At 38.1% G+C, this 15,906-nt stretch overlaps 1 protein-coding gene across 1 annotated transcript in view; it reads right to left on the bottom strand.

Annotated features, from left to right (window-relative positions):
* Positions 1–6,965: 6,965 nt before the first annotated feature.
* COMMD10 (COMM domain containing 10) overlaps positions 6,966–15,906 on the bottom strand; it is a 109,691-nt gene continuing 100,750 nt past the window's right edge. Inside the window, exons 6-7 of the mRNA XM_017807356.1 lie at positions 10,754–10,813; positions 6,966–10,114 (exon numbers count right to left, since the gene is read on the bottom strand). Coding sequence (XP_017662845.1) covers positions 10,076–10,114; positions 10,754–10,813 — 99 coding nt within the window. The 3' untranslated portion in view covers positions 6,966–10,075. The remainder of the gene's footprint in view (positions 10,115–10,753; positions 10,814–15,906) is intronic.

Below are 15,906 nucleotides of genomic sequence, written 5' to 3'. Positions count from 1 at the left end.
AACTCCTTATTATAGCTCCTTATAACACTTCCCTCCACCACAAAACTAGGCTGAGGAATACTGGAGGGAACCTCTGGGCTTAGCTCCCATCCTAAGGAGACACCACCCCAACCAATTACTTGCTCAAAATGAGAAAGGCAATAAAAGAGCTGGACTAACTTAGCACACACAAAACTGGAATCAAAGATCTGGATGGAGGAGTTTTAGGACTGAAGTGATGGCAAAGTGTCCCTTTGCAGAAAATAGGACATGCTTCCTATTAGAAATTAGAGATTAACTGGATGAAAGACAATCTTGAGCTCTTGCATTAGCACCTTAAGTGACACGCATCAAGAGAAACTAGTGAGGGACTAAATGTAACTCTGTCCCTCTGCAGTCACACCAGTAGGTAGGTAAATAAGCACAGAGCCAGATGAGGGTTCAGTAATGTCAGCATGGTGACAAAGTGGCAATCCAGGTGCACAGATTTGGGCTTTGGACAGTTTTATTTAGCAGTATTTCCAAGAATCTCTGTATTTTTGAGCTCACCTTTGTTGTAGCCGGTGTTTCTGAGTCCCATTCTTTCTTTCATTTAAAGCAGCAAATATTTTCAGTTTTTAAATTGAGAGTACACACAGACCTTCTGGAATATGGTAGTCTGAAGAGATGCTGTTAGATCCTTTGCAGCATAGTTCATGAGAATATTTTAATTCAGTTCTGCATGGTTTTGGTAATTCAGAGTTACTTGTATCATAAAACTAAAGATGTTCTATGTTCTTATCATTGGCTGATAAGAAAAGCATCCGTCTTATAAGCTCAGCAGCTAGTATTTATGTATACTTTGGTTTTGATCATAAACCATATCTTTTAGCAGGAAATTAAAATCCCTTGTGGAAGAGTATCAAACCCATGCTTACAAAACCCATCAGTGAAAAACGTTGCTGATGTCTCTTTGGAGGATTTAACTTGACCGTGTCACATTAATCACCTCTGAAGTAAAGGAATGACTCATAATTGTTTTCCATTACCTTGTGTTTGCTTTTTCAGCATTGCAAAAATGCCTGGGCCAGGACCATGGATCATAAATCTCATCAGACTTGCAGACAAGACTTGGAGTGGGTTTTGCCATGCTGTTTCTCATGCTAGCCTTTTTGTTCTGATTTTTCTAATATAGGTGCTTCTGAAGCATCAATGTTTTCAACCTTATGTTCTTTTGTACATGATGCTCCTGTGTCATTCCTTGTGGCTAGTAAAATTAATCTATAAGGCTATTCCATATTGCCTAGGATATTCCCAGACCTATTTGCTTAAGTGACTGAAAACCACTGTGTACTAACACTCAAATAAACAGACTGTATTTACAGATAACAGAGAGATCTTCTTGCTAATGCAGCAAAACATCTATAGAGAAAAAGTCTACATGATCTCTTAAACCAGCAAGGGAAACATTTGTTTCATAGCAGGACTGATCATCTAATAAAGGTGGGTTAGAAAAGTATGTTATATGTCCAGACATCCACAGATGTTTTCCTCCCCTCCATTCACCTCCTCTCCCCTCCCCTTCTTCTCTCTTTTCTGTCTCTTACTGTTCTCTGTTGTTTCACTGGTTTATTTAGCCACTTTCCCATACCACCAGTACTGACCTTGGATGTCATCATGATGAATAGTGAAATTTTACACAGTATAATCCATTGGTGAATGGATTTTTACTGACTTTAAGGTTTGTACTGAGTCCTTCAAAAGTGCACAGCAACAGAGGACTCTTGACAGAAAAATGGCAACTCCTGACCCTTCTTTTGAAAAGTGGACAGAAGACATATGTTACAAATAAGGAAAGGACATGGCAAAACATTCACTCCAGCTTAAAGAGTGTAGGGAAAACTGTGAGCAAAACAGTTAGCACAGGATGCACAGTGAGCTAAGGCAAAAACAGTAAAAGACAGAACCTGTCAGCAAAGAGGTCAAAGAAGAAATTAGTGAGTTTGGAGGAACGCTTTCACGAAATCCAAGGGAGAACTAGAACACTATTCATGATTTAGAGGGATGCATCATCCTTATTGCTGGAGCTTATAACTATCCTCAGGGATCATGTTCATAAAATCTGATGGATTAAAGATTAGAGACTAAGGATAGGTATCTGTATTTTTCAGATGATGTGTTGCTAGTGTGATTCACAACCATAGGATTTCAGTCAAGCTGCACCTGGGTAGTGGCAAGGACAGCCATTCCACTTCTAATCAGCTCATCTAAATCTTTGGAAATCAGCTTCTAATTGTTTTTTTCTCCAAGCAGACTCTTCCTTGAAGGTAAAGTTTTGTTACAGGATGGAGTAGCTGTGTTTTCCTGTTCTTCCTTATTGTCATGTCCATAACAGAGGATTACTGCAGCACTGTGTTCCCAGACTGGGTAAAGAATCAGCTTTCAAATGTCAGAAAAATATAAGGAGAAAGGAAGAAACAAGGAGAAAAGATTATGCAAAGAAATCTGTAGCATCCTCAACTGGTCACCAAGTCATCAGAAAGATTCTGTCAAACCAAAGAATGCTTTTAACCACAGCCAGTATAAAGTGTTCATTGAATATATATATTGACAGTCAAGAGGTAGAGCAGATCTTCATACAAGTGATATGAAGATCCCTTGTATCTCTTAATACATGAGACATGGTTGCTTTATATGGAGGCTGACAGAGCTCTCAAAGGCTGGATTTTCAAGGGAGGAACTAATACTTTGGATGCAGAAGTGGGCTAACATGGCAGTTAAAGGCTCTATCTGATTTGAAATCACTGAAGTCACTTGACTGAAGATAGTTATTACAAAGGGGCTACTCTGGCAAACAAAATGTGCAGTCATGTCTGCAGCCTGGGTTTGATTTAGGCAAGGCTATGAAATGCAGAATGAGGTTCCAAGTTCATGCTTTGTGACCCTGCACCCTGGAATAAGGTTGATTAATAGGAGATTTCCTTTCTTCCAACATGTTGGAATCATTATACCACAGGGATATGACCTCTTGCTCAGATACTTTTACACATTCATATCCAGGCCCGCCTGGAAGGAACTCAGGGGTAGATTTTATTCATCTAACATAGTAGTTAAATCATGAACTTTGCTCCAGGCACCAAAGTAAGCTCCACCTTTGGCTTCTCTTTCATATTGAGTATTTCAACTAAATATTAATTTAAAACTTCTCTGTTCCCAGACAGAAGACGGATCTCCAAACTTACCAACTTTACTGCTGAGAAAGAGACACTCACCAATGCAAAACCTGGTCTGTCAACCCTAACAAATACACCCTGTTCAGCCAGAAAGACACTTAAATTACCTGAGCTGCTTTGTCTTCCCAGTTAGGTGCTGTTTGCTGTGGCAGGTAAGAGCAGCACTGCCCAGTCCTTGAGGTCATTCAGGACCTTGTATCCTCTGTCCTGAAATACGGAAGGGCTTCAAGGCACTCCTTCTTCTGACTACAGACACAAAAGTATCAATCAGTAAGCTACCAAACAGATTTTAGATGGGTAGGTGCAGGAGTGACACCTACGAGTATGGGGAGATGCAGTCCAGTTGCAGAAGGACATTAAAAGGACTCCAAGTCACTTACAGGGTGTTGCGACAATAACTGCATACAGTCTGTGCTGCCCAAGTAAGAACTGAGAAAACTCCATACTGGAAGCATCCTCAGTGACACACCATGCTCTCTTGTTTAAAGGAGACTCTGCTTATTTGTTTCTTTTTTGGCTGTTTATAACTTTTTTTATTAGGTTTTTTTTAACATTATATTTTAGTATCAGATTATCAGAGAAACTGGGACCGCTGCCATTCACCCTGTCAGAGACAGTGAGTGAGCACAGCTCCAAAGGTATCAGCTCACACTTATAGGCTTGGTTTTCTCTACATTTATCTGATGTACTTCACTTCTGTTGCCTAAATCACATTCTAAGGATATTTTAGCTTGCTGCAATCCATAAGAATGATGTGGGGAACCAGTGATAATTTTATTCATGTAGGCAGTTTGGCTGTGAAGAAGATACTGTATCATTCATAGGTTGAATTCAGTTTGCTACAGAAATGGCCAAATAGTTAATAATTCCTGTGAAAGGGAATGTCCTGAAAGGCTGGTCTTATATTACTTCTCTTCTCATACAGATCTCTTCTGGCCCTTTCTCAAAGCGAGTTTCAAACCTGGGGTGATAGGAAAACCTCAACAAAAGCTTTACCCTACCTAGAACTGTACTGACCGCTGGCCTAAGAGAGGAGAAGGGGTCCTCTTGGGAGCAGAGATGAAGCAGGAGAGGAGAAAGGTCCCTTTTTGTTCTTGAGGTCTGTGATGCCTCTCTCAGGGCTGTGAATGAGCTAGAAGTGGCAGGATCTCATTCCTTACATGAAGGAGATCTGAGCAGAAGCACTGCTTGACATGAATATTCTCACTCTTTCCAGAGTGAAGAGCTAAACTAACAACACTTAGTCTGGGCTACATTTTTTCAATGCAGTCAGCATTTCTGATCTTTTTCTGAAGTACTGTTGTTCAGGAAAGAGGTAGAGTTCAGCTAACTGGCAGCCTGAGGTTCAAATTGTCTCATACCCTACCCAGTGCTCAACAGGAGGAGCTCATGGAACAGGAGATACACAAAGTAGCATAGCTTAACATTCTGGAAGCAGAAAACCAAACAAAAGCGAGATGGAAAAAGTGCAGCATTCTAATGCTGCCCAGGAAACACAATTTAGTAAAGCTGCCCTACTGTTGAAACCATGAAGGGGAAGCAAACAAACGAAGTCAGATCACCTGTAGGCAGAGCTCTTCACATTAACCCTCACGGTATGAAACTTCCAACACAGTGCAGATGCGAGGAATCTTGTTAGCACTGACCAAGGAGTGCTGCTTCTTCTTCCCTTCATTTGTCCTGAGGGACAGAGGGTTTATTCCCAAAAAATCTGCTGCTCCAGTGTGTACAATCCCCTAACTAGTTTTTAACACTACAGAAGAGGCCAGCTGGACTCTGTGGATCTGCACAGCCATCTCAGAGACAGATACTACATTCGTCCACATTTTATTGAATGTATGCTTTACATTATCACAGAGGGACAATTAACATTTGACAGTCAAGACAAAAAGTTAAAAGTGCCCTAAAAAGGTGATCATCTTGTCGGAACAGCTGGTCAAGACAGTTACGCTTCCAAGATGTGTAGGTCTCTGAACTGCCTTCCTATGATTTCAATAATTAGAGAAAACCTTGGATAACCATGAAAGATATTTTAACCTCAACAGAGAAGGAACTAATCTTGTCAGTGAGAGGGACAAGTGCTTCCTGATACTAGCTGAACACAGCTGAACAGCATCTGATTTGTAAGAGACCAATATTTTTTTAACTCCTTTTATCTCTTGAGAAACAAAATAATGAAGGAATGAAGGGAACATCCAAACACTTCATTTTAGTTAAAATCGCAGCATATAATTTGGTCTGATCAACACAATTATGAAGGCCAAGGGAAGGTCCAACAAAACTGATTAATTACTATGAAAATTAGAAATCAATTTATGTGAGCGTTGCAGATAAAAGCATCTTATTAGTTTATCTTACTGAGAAACCATCAACAGCACATCAGACAGCAGCACTGTGGTTCATCCACCTACACAAAATCACTCAGACGGCCCGTTTATCTGCTCCATAGAAAAGGAACTTACACAGTGGCTCAAAACACAGTTCATTTTCATCAGTCAAATAAGCTATAAAAGGGTCACAAAATGGTGACTTATTCACTGGTCAGCAGGCATTATTAAGCTCTGTCATTATTTTACCACAATGTGAGTGAATTCCTAATCTTTGAAGATATGATATGCCAATACAGCCAAACAATGAAATGTTACTGATGCTGCTGTTAATCAGAGAACATGAGATGAAAAAGTGTAAAGGGGAGGTTATAGCATTTTATAACAATAACCACTTTTCTTCCTTTGACCAACGTAAGAATTAGCGTGTCAGTAAATTCTTTATACTTTGAAAGAACAAGATTTCAGAGTCCTTAAAATCAGACTGTAGGAAAGTAAGCCGGAGGTCTTTACTCAAAACTGATGTGTCAGTAAATCCAGGAACTAAAGGAGAATTTGAAAGTCTCCTCTGGAGACCCAAAACAGGTTTAGAAGTTAGTCAAAATTTGAGACAGCAAAGTTATATTTGTCTATCTAACTATATATTTTATTTCAACAAAAATGGAATGCAAAAACTTACAGACATTTCATACTTGGTTGAGAAACAGGAATTACATGTCTAAATCTGAACTGAGAAAAGATAATGTAATGCATTTGTACTCAAACAGCATTAATGTGCTATTAGTGTTGGTTTTGCTCAGTGATGTACAAATGGTTGTTCTTCATCAGTAATTTGGTATTTTAGAGGTAGTTCTCACACTGGCTTTCACTTAGCCCCAGAACTTCAAGTCTTCATGTCGAAACAATACTGATGCTTGTTATACCCAAACCAAAAGATTTCCTTCCTTTGCCAATAGTCCATTTGAGGCAGATTTTGACATTATAGCTTTGAGAGAAGTACAGTCACGGAAAATACTGTCTTCGATGTCTGAACAAAGATGAATCAAATGTTTTTAAAATGCACTGAAAGATCTGAAAGAAGATTTAGTAATTCTTACTCATTCCAATTTCCAGTTTTAAAGCTCAATAAATCTCTGCAAATATCTTCCTTCAACACTATCTGAGGCCTTGATAATTTCAATTCTGGATCATGTCCAAGAGATATTACAGACCAATACTTTGCTATGACCCTCAACTGAAAAAAGCCTGGGACGTGTTCCTTTCCTTTACTGCAATAAAATCTCCAAAATATCTACAAGACTCACTCTACAGACTATGTTTTATCAGAACACATAAGCAAAGCTTGAACACCTTCAGCATGCATGTACCTGTCTAGGCTCCCACATCAACCTGGTGTATTCAGTTCTGCATAGGCTACATGCCTTCTTCCTCCCAGGGCCTGTTTTAATTTCTGCCACCTCTAAGGTACAGCATTGGATCTAGTCCCTGATGCAGGCAGATATCCCTATTTCCCCAGGCATTATCCAGACTGTGGCAGTCCTTGTTTTTCCTCTTGTTCCCTGACACTTCTGGGTCAACAGGACTTTATACAAACTAAGCAGGGACAGCTTCTCTAAGGGGAAGACTAAACTTCCTCTCTTCAGGTCCACTGAGGCCGAGAGAGCAGCAACCAGAATAAAAACCTTCTTTTCTGCAAGAAGTAACAAAAAACTCCTAAATACTTCTGTCTTTTCACAGTTGGTCAATTTTCTCTCCTTATTCAGGACCACTTAAGTGACAATGCTCTTCTCTAACAATGTACAGGTTATGTCCTTGCTACATAATAATGTACAACCCCAAAGCTTCCCATTACATAAAGAAAAGTCTCTCTAAACTAAATGTTTATTTCTCAGTGGTCCTTGACAAGATAACAACTGTTATCATGAGGCTTTTGACAATACTAATTCAGTATAGCTAGTAAAAAAAGAAAAGGCAACCATTGCTAAAGAAATCATAAATCTCTTCAGCCATCTGCAAACAAGGATAAGCACTAAATAATTTTTACTGAATTCTTGCAATCTTAGGCTTTTTCTTTCATTTCAACATTATTTTATAATTTTCAAATATTTATACTAAAGCTAGTATTAAAATCTGGTTTTTTTGTTATCCCACACGTGGCTTTGATCTTGACCAACTTTGCACCAAGGCTGACACTTATGGGTTAGTTTAAAATACTAGATGTAGTTATACAACTGGCTAGTTTCCATAGTTAACTCTGGTTTACTTTGTTTCCCCTGTTTTCTTCCCACTCTTCCAGTCTTTAACATCTTTCTCTCACTTTGCTTAATGTTTTCCTTGTCTATATACTTTTGTCATGTTTTCCAGTGTTCCTCCTTTCTTCCTCATAGTTTTCCAACTCCCAAATTCCATTCTTGGGAATATCTATTTCTCTGTCCTCTCTTTCCTTTTTCCTGCACCCCATTTCTTCCTACTGTGTCTTTGACTTCTTTTTTTCAGATGTGCCTGCTGATTTGTCCAATGCCTTCTGCACTCCAAAATGGTCCAGGTCCTGCTCTGGGATTTATCAGTCACTGCCTATACTCACAAATGTAACTTAAACCGCTCTCTCACATCATATAACGGCTTAGGATGTCCTGTATTCACAAATGAAAGTCTACAACTCACTTCAGACTTGACTTCCAGAACAGAAACTCCGAGAAAAGGCTCTAGAGCAGTGTCCTAGCACAAGCCATACTGTCCCACAGGACCAGTAGAGAAGCCATAACTTTTGTGCCACGAAGAAAGGGACTTTCCTAACTGTCCTAACTACAAAGCACTGCTAATGTTTGCAGGCAGAGGGAATGGTGGGGATGTGCTCACTTGCAGACCCACACCAGTCTATGCAGCATGAGATGAACGAGCTGGCAAGCTGTTGTTGAACAGGCAGATAGAGGATGTGATGTCTGCAGGTGATCTTCTGTATCTCCAGAAGATATGGCCCATTTGCCAGTCGCTTAAGACAAGATGTGATTTCGGCAGGTAATATTCTGCTGTGCAACAGTGACTCATTTCTTCTTTCCATCAGGGTAATAGTGTTACCATACCAGAGGGGTAGAATACCATTTGGTATTTCAGTTAAGAACCATGACAAGTGTGTTTTTTGTCTTCAGTGCCCTTTACTCACACATAGGCTGTTAAAGACCTTACCTTCTAAATCTATTAACTCTCAGCTTAGACAATGTGTGCAAACCTCACAGTATTCTAGAGGTGACAGCACAATTCCTAACAAAGCAACAAAAAGGCACAAAACGACCCTCCAAAAGCAAAAAACCTAAAAATCTGGTACAGGAGGACCTAAACACAGGTATTCAAAACATACATTTTGGTTATACTTACAGCTACTGTCACGAGCAAACAAACCTAAAAAGGAAACTGTCTGGCTGGGTATCAACCATCACTGTTATAGGCATGAGGAAGAAAAAAGTCTTGTTCAGGGAATCCCTTAAGGAAAAAAAAAAGACAAGCCTAATGCCAAAGTTTTTTACTTCCTCTCACCTTCTATCAGCCCAGAGCCCAGAGCTGTATACTGTGCCCACTATCAAGGTGGAGCAATGAAGTTGCCTGTCAACAAATGGCAACAAACAAGAATTAAGACAACTTTTACCCTTCTCATGCTGCTCATGAATCATCCCAAAAAATGGAAGAAAATATGGCCTTTAATCACTGTACTTCATTTTTTCCTGTTCAATGTAAAAACAGTGGTAAAAACAGCATGAGAAAGGATCAATATAGAGCTTTCTGAAATCTGACTGCCAGACTATTTAGTGTTGTTACCTACTCTGAGATTTTTCCCCTCAGTTATAAACCACACTACTTAGATTCATTAGTGTAAATGCAGTTCTAAGAAGACATATTTATTCTCAGTGCCAAGAGTAAACCCTGAAATCAGAGACACTGTTGATTATTTAAAAGGAAAAAACCCCATCAAACTGAGAAATAACAAAAATAATGAAATGAAGTTACAACAGCCCAAAATAAACCAATTAAGTTTTACATTTTGAATTTATTTTGACAAATCTGCAGCAAGCATTATCAACTGTGTGAATAACATTTAAAAAGAATAGATATTTTAGATATTTGATTGGCGGTGTATTTTCTTACAGCTTCTATATTTCTTTTATGTCTAAAAAATAGATTTTACTCCTGGTCCCTCACTAGTATGTAAATTTCTACCAGAATTAAGTAACCCATAGAAAAGGATGGAAGAAAAAATTAAATTTCTGAAGCATATAGTATTCTGTTTTGGTTTGGGTTTGTTGGTTTTTGTTTTGTTTTTTTTCCACTGCAGGTAAAGCCATTTTTCACAATTGCTCAGCAAACAAGAGAAAGTCCATTAGAATCTTCACACTTTTAACAAAGACTCTTGGCTAACAGTACTGGTCTAAAAAGTAGATAAGCCATATAATTTTACAAGAAGCAACCCACTGAATCCTTCAGCAAACACAGCTTGGCAATCTATCTTCAATTCAAAATAATGAGGTGGCAGGAGTGTGATGGAGAAATAAGTCTTCAAAAACATCACGTAAGGGAATCCAGCTGTGCTTGTATAGTTTCCAGCTATTTAAAGGAACAAAAAGAGAGGAAAAAAACTCCACTCATAAAATGTTGTTTAGAAACATGCAAACAGAAATAAAACCACATTCCAGTATCTTCAACTATGCATACCAAATCTATTTGCATAGCAACATAAAAACTCTGTACTCATGAATATTTGTTTTTACATGAAGCTATTACAATTCATTGCTTCAGTTTAAATATTCAAATTTTAAAAGAAACAGTTGTCTAAATACTTCCTCTTTTACATGCACAGATGTTTTGCTGTGAATTTCCAATGCATAATAACAAGGTAAAAAAATAATAGAGTTCATTTTGACTGGATTACAAGCCTGGCATTTCAACTGAAGATGTAACACAAAGATGCTGTTTCCAGAGAGATCCCCATTGTTAATCATCAGCTACTCCTCCTGATCTAACTGCAAGTTATGCTTACAACAACCCAAGCCCTGTCTATTCCAAATCTGAATGCGCAGGCTCTTTTTGAAAATGCTTTATGTGATCAAACAAATCCAACAGCCTTAATTTAAGATGGATCCATTTTTTTCTAGTTTTATTAGATTTAATTCATACAGGCAACACTTCCTGCTGAGCAGCATAAGGTGTTTACAAAGAAACTATAGTATCGTAAAATCTACAGACCTTGTTATAGAACTCAAACAGCTCCTGATGGCTAAATTCTACAAACACTTTCTTCAGGTTCTGTAACGAAAAAAGAAGGAAGGAATAAGCATATTTTTTCATTTCTTTTTTGCATTAATTCCAGTAAATCAGAGTATGAGATTAAGCTACATGAATGATGTTTGCATTCAATATGATGGCCCTCATAAATGTATATTCCATTTCAGTGAAGAATTCAAGTCTCCTGGTACATCCTGTGAAGAATAGTAATAAAGTAATCTATGAAAAGGATTTTAGTTACCTTTTAAGTCAAACAAAAATGAAAGATTACATTTGCCTTCCTTAGTAGTCCATCTAAGACTTGGTAAATACCATTACACAGTGACAAAGTTAGTAGTGTATTTGGTTGAACTGGCACAGCTATTAATGTACTGCACCAGCACAGACCTGATACTTCTATTCATTAATCTAACAGTTCCCATCTGAGCATGCTGATACTGTTTAGGCATCTCTGCACAAATTCAGCCCAAGTTAACAATTTAAGACAACAGCTTCAAAGCAGTGCTTAAACACTAAAAAAAACCACAAAATAACACAACTGATGAATATGTGGATAAAACAGATGTGGTAATAATCCTCTGCACGCATATGCTGATGTTTGTGGAGATGGAGGTTAAATTATAACTTCTGTCCTGCTTAACTTGCTGGCAGTAACAGGAAGTTTAATGCCTGCTACCTTCAATCACAGTGCAGACATATCCAGACAGTTTCTAGCTTTATTCCTAGTACTTCACTTTGTGACTTTATTCCTTTAAAAATAAATTTCTATTTCTGCACATTCTCTTTGTTGTTGCTAGACTTTTGAAGGCTTGGAGGTATTCCTGAACATAACAGTTGCACTTCCATGAACGCTAATAAGGCTCTGTGAAAGCTGAGTCTGTGGACACCCCTACTCACAAAACATTACCAGCTGAAATAACATACACACACTACTTTGGTTTAACTGGTACCAACTTCACATACCACTCAGGTCAGTGCAAAAACGCTTGTTTATCAATTCAGCTTAAATGAGCAAGGATACTTTCACATACAGACAAGGCCAGTTTCTGTGTACTCATAGCAGTGCAAGTCTCAAGTTATGCCAAACAATGTCACTGAATTTGGCGCACCAAATGCACAAGACCCATAGAAGCCCTGGGAACACAGTATAGGTACTGCCTGGTGTCTGCTCCTCAAAAGGAGCTGTAAGAGACACAGGAAAGGGATAAAATGACTGGGGCCAGTCTGTCTGGTGCAATTCCTCCTTCTTGCTCTGCAGAAAGAAGGATCCCTTCCAACAATTTCGGGAAGGGTACAAAAGCCTAGAAAAGCACCAGTGATTTGCATGAGAGACCAATCTTTTCCCTCTGGGAAGGAACAATGCAATTCTGTGAATCGTACGGTGAATACAAAATAAAACTACCAGGACAGCAGTTCTCTTTGCCATGACTCCAGCTGGTCCTCCCTCCAAAGAGCATAATGCCGTGACAGGGAAGTAAAAGCATTTTTAAAGGCTTTCTAACAGCTAAGAAACAAAAAGAAAGCAAACAAGGGGTTTCTTCAGGAAAGAAAGTGGGTAGAGGAAAGAAGGAAGATACACTAATAGCAAAGGGATCTACCATTTCAGCCAGGATGTTTGTTTGGCATTTGCCTTTCTAGAAGGGGTTTGGTGCTTGAATGGAAGGAAGCAAAACTGCAGAGAGGCGATTCAGAACAAAAGGCAGATATCATATATCTTAAAAGCTTATCAGTCACAATTAATAGGGTCATCTCTTGCATGCTTTCTGGTAGAAGAGTCTGCTGGATTTTGATGTGACAGTTTAGCAATGCCTCCAGAGAGGGGTAGAGGAAGACCTCTGACTACAAGATATTTCTCCGAGCTCTTTGTTTCATTCAAGACAGGCATCTTCTGGTACTACTTTTGATCAGGAAGCACAATCAGCTTCTCTCGCTCTCTCACACACACACAAAAAAAAGAAATTGAAAAGCTCGTCTGTCATATTTTCTTCTAACTACATTGATTAGTGTTAGTTAAAACATAGGGTATGCAAACAAAAAGAAGTGTGGACATTTAAATTCAGATTCTTTGTACTAAAAAAAAAATTCACTATGTTTTATGAATAGGATGAGATCTCTTTCCCCATTATTATTTAATAATTGTAGTCTGATAACTAAGATAAAATCTATCTTGTATTCTGGCAGGCAAATGTCTGTGGAGAGCTAAAAGAAAGCATGCCATGCCACGCTATGTTTCTAACCTGGGGTGGGAAGGGAAGTATCAATGGGAGAGAGGATATAAGAATCTTGTACAAAATCTGTTGGCTATCTGCACTTAATCATCTGCTAAAACACAATTGTTTTTATGTGTAAAAACCCGGTACACCTACTATGTCAATTCAGCAGACAGCAGTGTCACAAAAAAAACCCCATGAAGAAGTGTGGCATCAATTAAAAATGTCATTTTTAAAATATTACATTTCTCACTAGCATGAGTCCCTTAGAAGAAATGTGACAAATTATCGTTGGTATGTGGTCAGAAGTCCTATATAGACTATAAAAACATCATAACTAGCTCCCTACAAGAAAAAGCTATGTCTCAGCAGGGTGACAGCCCCCCATTTTCAGCTGAGACATCCATTATTCAATTACTTGCTTTATTCTGTGTGAACATAAACAACTGTAATTAAAACTATGTGCCACAGGACTAGGTTACCATTCAGTTCTTAAATTACTCAGTAAAATAGTCTTAAAAACTACTGTATAGATAGAATATTGCTAAATACTTCCAAGCAGGCAAATTCCTAATTTACTTGATGGAATCTTGTTCAGATAAGTATACAAAATTACAAATCCCAATAATATTTCAACTGCAACTAAAACATAGGATAGAAAAAAATCACTTTCAGCTTACTTACTTAATTAAATGTCACTGTGTGCAGACAGAGTCTCAACCTATTTATGAAAAATGCAGCTAAGTTGACTTCTTTTATCTGCACATACAGGTTTTCAGATGTTGCCTCTGACCTAGTACACATTTCCCAGACATAAATAAGAAAACAGCAATTTGCTCCATGTCTAACTTCTTTCTTCTTTTTATCAAGTGTATCATTCTCTTTTCCTTTTTCCTGATAAATTTCTTCCCATTCTTCACCTTCACACTACTCTTTCTCTCATTTCTGGCATCTCATTTTCTCTTTGCTGTCATTATCTTCATGTGAAAGAAAACTAGATCGAGTAACCAGAAAACTAAACTGAGTTCATTCCCATTGTCACACTCTGTAACTCCAAAGTTTTTTCTAATTACATCCCAAATTCTGTCACTGTGGCAATGTAAATCCTAGCTCCTACTTTTAAGAATTTTAGCCTTAAAAGGATGACAGCTTCATAGTGTCAGAGAAACACAGCTGAAGCTGTTATTCTTATGAAAACAAAGAAATCTCTAAAGTACCAAATGTCCATTCTTTGGGCTGCTTTGAAAACACGGAGACAGGTTTTTTGTCTAATACAATACCCGTGAACGGTGGCAGGGACTGCACTGGAGCGATACACTCAGTGAGCACAGCTAAAGGGTATGTGCAACATCTTCAGCTAAATAAAGTTGCTGTTCAGTTCAATGTGTTCGTCTTCTGTAAAACATGACAAAGCATTGCATTCACTACTGGAAAGGTCTGTGTGAATTGCAGGTGTCATCCAAGACAAATCTTTACATCGCTCTGAATCGATTGCAAGGAATATGGTAATAAGTTTTCTGAAATGTATGGTTTAACATATTTGGCCATCACACGGATCACTAGTGAATGTATTTTAAGTATTAACATTAAATTTTAGTGCCATTTTGCCTTTATACATCTAGATGAAATCTGATTTCATCCCACCTCTTCTCTCACCCCAGGGCTGTATCAATTTACAATTTACAGCCTCCTGAGAGCTGTGAAATTCTAATAAGTTTAACTGATAGGGTTCTTTTCTCCTCTTAACTATCTTCTCACTTGCTGTTTGGTATCATTTTAAAAACATAACATCTTCATCAGACTCTAAAACCAAATTTCCTTTGGGATGTGGGAGGGGGGCAGGGAAGAGGAGGGAGAAATGAAAGGAAAATGAAGATAAAACCTTTGTGTTTCCAGTCAATATTAATATGCTAACCTATAAAAAATAGCCATTCTGAATGTACAGCTAATTCTACAAAATAGCCACAGTCATTTAATATACACTTAGCTTACAACCACCAACAAACAATTAGGTAAATTGCTAGCTGAACATGATCATCAGCATAAAATGATCAAGATGGAAGTATACAAGCTGCATAAGAGTCTCCAATTTCCCATTGCCTCAGCTAACTATTTCAAATATGAATATCTTCTTGCTGCAAAATGTTTCTGTGGAAACAAAAAATGTCTCCTCAAAATATTTCAGAAAGCAGAGGCAAATTCCTGCTTATAATCAAAGGATTCAGTATTGCTTTTGGGGCTTTGTTTGCTTATTTTTGTTTTGTTTCATTTTATGGTGGGGATATTTGTTTGTTTGTTGGTTGTTGCTTTTTTTTTTTTTTTAATACAATGTTCTAGATGTTTCTATTTTCACGTACTACTGCAAAAAGCTTCATTACTAATGACGGAGTTTTGCAACCTTGCATACTACACAGCTATATTCCACACATTTAACTCCCCCAACCCAAGCATAAGGATAAAGTAATGCCCTAGAAGTTATAAATAAAAGGTAAACTTCTGGGTGTAAAGCTAACTTGAATATGAAAAACTGATATTGCTGTAATAGTTTTCAACTGCAAAGCTGTAACTACTTCAATGATGTTGCAAAATAAATGCCAAGGATTCTGAAGCAAACAGGTGGAGGGACAGGCTGGCTTGTACATCTAAATGTCTATCAATAATGATAATATTCTATGACTGAGGACATGTAAAAAATCACAGTATATTCAGAGAAGTTTGTTAATAATAACTAAGTGAAGTAACACATATCCCAATCTTCATATTGTAATCATTCATGGCGAGGCTTCGCGAACGAAGATTTGGGAAGGCTCTATCCACATTTGTTACAGGCACGCTGGTGGCTTATGAGGCCAATCCGTGACAGACATATCCGATTGCAAAAGGCACAGCAGAAAGACTCCTTAG

The sequence above is a fragment of the Lepidothrix coronata genome, unplaced genomic scaffold (assembly GCF_001604755.1).
Source record: "Lepidothrix coronata isolate B3197 unplaced genomic scaffold, Lepidothrix_coronata-1.0 Scaffold18, whole genome shotgun sequence".
Taxonomy (NCBI): Eukaryota; Metazoa; Chordata; class Aves; order Passeriformes; family Pipridae; genus Lepidothrix; species Lepidothrix coronata.
The sequence above is the reverse complement of the archived record's forward strand: the minus strand, read 5'-3'. Positions and strand labels throughout refer to the sequence as shown.